The sequence below is a fragment of the Salvia miltiorrhiza genome, chromosome 2, assembly GCF_028751815.1.
Source record: "Salvia miltiorrhiza cultivar Shanhuang (shh) chromosome 2, IMPLAD_Smil_shh, whole genome shotgun sequence".
Lineage (NCBI taxonomy): Eukaryota > Viridiplantae > Streptophyta > Magnoliopsida > Lamiales > Lamiaceae > Salvia > Salvia miltiorrhiza.
In genome coordinates, this window is record NC_080388.1 from 38,139,025 (window position 1) to 38,144,084 (window position 5,060).

General features: G+C 44.6%; 1 protein-coding gene across 1 annotated transcript; it reads right to left on the bottom strand.

Moving 5' to 3' along the window:
- Positions 1-3,910: 3,910 nt before the first annotated feature.
- LOC131008410 (uncharacterized) lies at positions 3,911-4,855 on the bottom strand. The gene has a single exon (XM_057935292.1). It carries the CDS (start codon positions 4,853-4,855, stop codon positions 3,911-3,913), a length of 945 nt encoding a protein of 314 aa, XP_057791275.1.
- Positions 4,856-5,060: the final 205 nt, after the last annotated feature.

The following is a 5,060-nucleotide window of genomic DNA, read 5'->3' on the forward strand; positions in this document are numbered from 1 at the left end:
GCTCCTCCTGCCGTAAAACTTCAGCACGTCCTTTGTCCTCGGGCTGAATAGTCAACAAGGGATCTTTAGTGACCTTGGTGGAGGTCTCTTCAAAGGTGGTTCGCCTCGTAATTCGCTTCGAAAGCGGTGGTTTGGTGTTCCTTCTTTTTGGTGGTTGAGTGCTTCCGAACACCGCCCTCCTTTAGTTTTTGCCATGGTGATTTGCAGAGACTAAAGATTGGATTTTTTTTTATTTTCTTTTTTTGGGGGGGAGTTTGGGTTTGTGGGGAAATTTGGGAACAAGGTTTGCTTTAAAAGACGATTGGCAGTTATGAAAATTTAGGGTTTGGAGAGAGGTGATCGTGGTGTAGTGGTTTTGAAGGTTAGGGTTTGTGGGTGAAGATCGTGGGTTGAGGGGTTTAAAGAAGGTAAGAGTGACGGTTATGGCAGTATTTTGGTTTCTAAGGAAAGAAATCATGGCAAAATTTGAATTTCAAATTTTGCTGCGGAAACCGAAGAGTTCCCGTCAAATCGTCGCCTGCCGCTGACACTCCTACGTCAGTTTCCTTTGTAAGCCCTCAGCCAGAATATTCAAATCCCCAATCCTCCACCTAAACACTTTGCAATGCAAAGTGGGCTCGGAATCTCCACTAGGCCTCCAACTGAAAACTTTCTTGGCCCGACTTCCTGCAAGGTTAGTGCATCCAAACAAACAAAACAAACTTAAAGAAAAGAAACTTCGGTAAAGACCATATAGAAGAACAACACTGGGTTGCCTCCCAGCAAGCGCTCTTGTTTCCCGTCTCGAGCTCGACTCTTCCTTAATCCTTTATTCGTACATAGGATCGAGAAGGTGACATTCCTCATTGTCTTTCTCTACTTCAGCTAGTTTGTGATCGTACACCTCTATGCTTCCATTTGAAAAGATCTCTTTGATCACAAACGGTCCAGACCATTTGGAACGAAGTTTCCCGGCCATCATTTTGAAACGAGAATTGAAAAGTAAGACTTTTTGTCCTACCCAAAATTCCTTCTTCTTGATCTTGGCGTCATGGATTCTCCTGGTTCGCTCCTTATAGAGCACAACATTGTCGTAAGCCTCCAACCGAAGCTCTTCTAACTCACTCATCTGCAGCTTCCGTATTTCTCCAGCTAGGCTCATACTGAGGTTTATTTACTTAATTGCCCAGTACGCCTTATGTTCGACCTCCACAGGTAGATGACATCTTTTTCCATAGAGCAGCCTGAAAGGGGACATACCTATAGGTGTTTTGAAAGCAGTTCGGTATGCCCATAACGCATCTCCCAAATAGTTACTCCAGTCCTTGCGGTTTGGGTCTATCACCTTTTCCAAAATGCTCTTTATCTCTCTATTGGAAATCTCAGCTTGGCCATTTGCTTGGGGGTGATATGCTGTGGTAACTTTGTGTGTCACCCCCGCCTTCTTGGTCAGTGCTCTGATGGTGGCATTACAGAAGTGAGATCCTTGATCACTGATTAGGATCTTGGGTACACCATACCTCTCGAACACTTGTTCCTTCAAAAATTCAGCCACGGTGCGAGCATCATTGCTTGTGGTTGCCTTGGCTTCAACCCACTTTGACACGTAGTCCACTGCTACCAGAATGTATTCGCAGTTCTTTGACTTTGGAAAAGGTCCCATAAAGTCAATTCCCCACACATCAAAAACCTCAACAGGCATGATTGGGATTTGTGGCATTTCGTCCCTCGCGGTAATGCCTCCAGTCATCTGGCACTTCGGGCAACTTTGTACCCACTTTCTTACATTCGCAAATATGGTTGGCCAGTAGAATCCACTTTCTAGAATCCTGTGGGCCGTGCGCTTCCCTCTAAAATGTCCACTGCATGCCGTTCCATGACACATATCTAATATCTGGGCATGCTCATCCTCTGGTATGCATCTCCATATGACCTGATCTACTCCAATCCCCCATAGATAAGGATCTTCCCAATAGTAGAATCGGGCTTGCACAAGTAGCTTCCTCTGCTCGAACCTCGATAATCCTGGGGGTATCTCCTTCGTGATCAGGTAATTAGCTATATCAGCATACCATGACTCCTGGTTGGTTAGAGCATACAACCTTTCTCCCTCGGTATGGGTGTATACAGGGTATAGCTTTTTGTCTGGAAAGGTATCGGTAATAGGCATACCGTCATCTTCTTCCAATTGCAACCGGCTCAAGTGATCCGCTACAAGATTAGCTGCCCCCTTCTTGTCTCTTATCTCAATGTTGAATTCTTGTAACAACAAAATCCATCTGATAAGTCGAGGTTTGGACTCCTTTTTGGCCATCAAATATTTCAAAGTTGCATGGTCCGTGTAGACAATCGCTTTCGTTCCTAGTAGATAGGAACGAAACATTTCTATAGCAAACACGACTGCTAAAAGTTCATTCTTGGTAGTGGTATAACTGCACTGTGCTGGGTTCAAAGTCTTGGATGCGTAGTAGATTACACAACTCTCTTTTCCTTTCTTTTGTCCCAGTACTGCTCCAACTGCATGGTTGCTTGGCATCACACATAATCTCGAACGGTAAGTCCCAGACCGAAGGTTGGATAATCGGGGCTGACACCAACTTGCTTCTCAAAATTGTGAACGCCTCCCTGCAATCCTCATCAAACTCAAACGGCACATCTTGTTGCAGAAGTCTGGTCATAGGCTGAGCAATCTTGGCGAATTCTTTGATGAATCGCCGGTAGAACCCTGCGTGACCAAAGAATGCTCGTATGTGCTTTACTATCATCGGCTAGGGCAGTTTGGCGATAGAGTCAACTTTTGCCTTATCCACTTCAATTCCCCGCTTCGAGATCATGTGCCCCAGCACTATCTCTTATTTTACCATAAAATAGCACTTTTCATAGTTGAGAACTAGGCTTTTCTCCACATATCTCTTCAAGACTAGCTCTAGATGACTAAAACAAGTGTCAAACGAGTTTTCGTATACGGTGAAGTCATCCATGAAAACTTCAATACAGTTCTCAAGTAAGTCGGAGAAAATGCTCATCATACACCGTTGAAAGGTTCCCCGTGCACTGCAAAGTCCAAAGGGCATTCTTCGATATGCAAACGTTCCAAATACACAAGTAAAAGTGGTATTGTCTTGGTCTTCATGTGCCACAAAGATTTGCATATACCCGGAATATCCGTCCAAAAAGCAGTAATAAGCATTACCAGCTAATCTTTCGAGCATCTGGTCAATAAAGGGTAGTGGGAAGTGATCCTTCCTTGTTGTCTCGTTCAGCTTTCTATAGTCGATGCAAACTCTTCATCCAGTCTGTAAACGGGTGGGTACCAGCTCGCATTGGTCATTCTCAACCACCTGTATTCCTGACTTCTTCGGTACGACATGGACGAGGCTTACCCATTGACTATCAGAGATGGGGTAAATAATCCCCAATTCCAATAGCTTCAGGATTTCATTCAATACCACCTCCTTCATAACGGGGTTCATCTTTCTTTATGAGTCTCGGACAGGTTTGGTTCCTTCCTCCAGATAGATGTGGTGCATGCACTCCGTAGGACTGATGCCCTTGATATCAGCTAAGGTCCAACCAATGGCTTCTCTGTTCTCCCATAAGACTCTGACTAGACGTTCTTCCTGCACAAGGGTTAGATCCGCACTGATGATGATTGGGAGTGTTTCGTCAGGACCCAAATAAGCATACTGCAAATGCTTGGGTAACTTTTTAAGTTCTAGTACGGGTGCCTTTACTATAGAGGGTAAAAGCTTCTCGTTCTGCCCATACTGAGCTATTAACTCTGGTTTGCCTATTTCTGTCCCTCCAACCAATAGACCTCCTGGATTAATTCTTTGATTCTCTGATCTTCTTCCACCTTAGCTTCCAAGGTGCTTTCTCGGAGAAAGTAAAGCTCCATGATAGCTTCCTTCATCTCATCGTCCTCCATATACTATGTATCTTGATCGGTCAGGCCATACTGAATGACTTTCTCTGTTGTATCCCCGGAACCAAAACCAATTCCCTGTTCTTGCACTAGGGACTCAAACACATCGATCATGTCCACTATTTCCATTGCTTGCTTCCTCTTCATGGTTTCATAGATGTTGAACTCTTCATGGACTCCATCGAACTCACATGTTAAGATTCCGGTTTTCATTTCAATTTTGGTTCCAACGGTCATCATGAATGGCCTTCCCAGTAGTATAGCATTTTCTCCAGTCTCTGGACCGGTGTCCAGAACATAAAAGTCAGCTGGGAAGATCAAATCCCCAATTTTAATCAGCACGTCCTCGACCACTCCTTCAGGATAGGTGTTGGATCTGTCGGCCAGCTGTATGACCACACGAGTATTTCTCATCGCCCCAATATTCAACCTCTTGTAAACGGCCAATGGCGTCACATTTATGGAAGATCCCAGGTCCATCATGGCTTTATCCATGTTTGTTCTACCAATGTTACATGGAATGGTAAATATTCCCGAGTCTTTCCGCTTTATGGGTAACTTCCGTTGGATCACCGCCGAGACACTTTCTCCCACCACATATCGGACTTCTTCCTCCATCTTCACTTTTCTTGAACGAAGATCTTTCAAGAATTTAGCATACTTTGGGATTTGTCTGATAGCATCGAGTAAGGGTATGCTTAACTCCACTTTCTGGAACATCTTCATCATTTCACTTGCTTCATTCTCTTTGGCTTTCTGTCTCAGGCGTCCTGGATAGGGTGCGTCGGTCAGGTTGCTACCTCCAACTTGTTCCGCGGTTAGACTATCACCATTTTTATTCAGATTTCTTTGGTTCAGTTCAGCCTCAGCCAACAACTCTTCTTCCTTATCCTCTCCTTCTGGAAACTTAGTTAGCACAACTTGGGCATGTTCTCTGGGGTTGATCCCCATGGCTGGGAGTTTATCGGCATTCTCCTCCAATTTGGCCACTGTCTTAGTCAAATGACTAATCTACTGGTTGGTCTGGTTCATACCAGCACGAATTTCATTGCGAAATTTCTCGCTCTCTTTGACCAGGTTCTCTATAGCTTCATCCCACAGTGCTCTCCTGTGTGGTGGTTGTTGTTGATTTTGATTGTGGTGTTGTGGTGGTGGT

What these genes read in the sequence shown, in the direction of transcription:
- LOC131008410 (XM_057935292.1), bottom strand. Translation starts at nt 4,855, where the DNA reads ATGGGGATCAACCCCAGAGAACATGCCCAAGTTGTGCTAACTAAGTTT.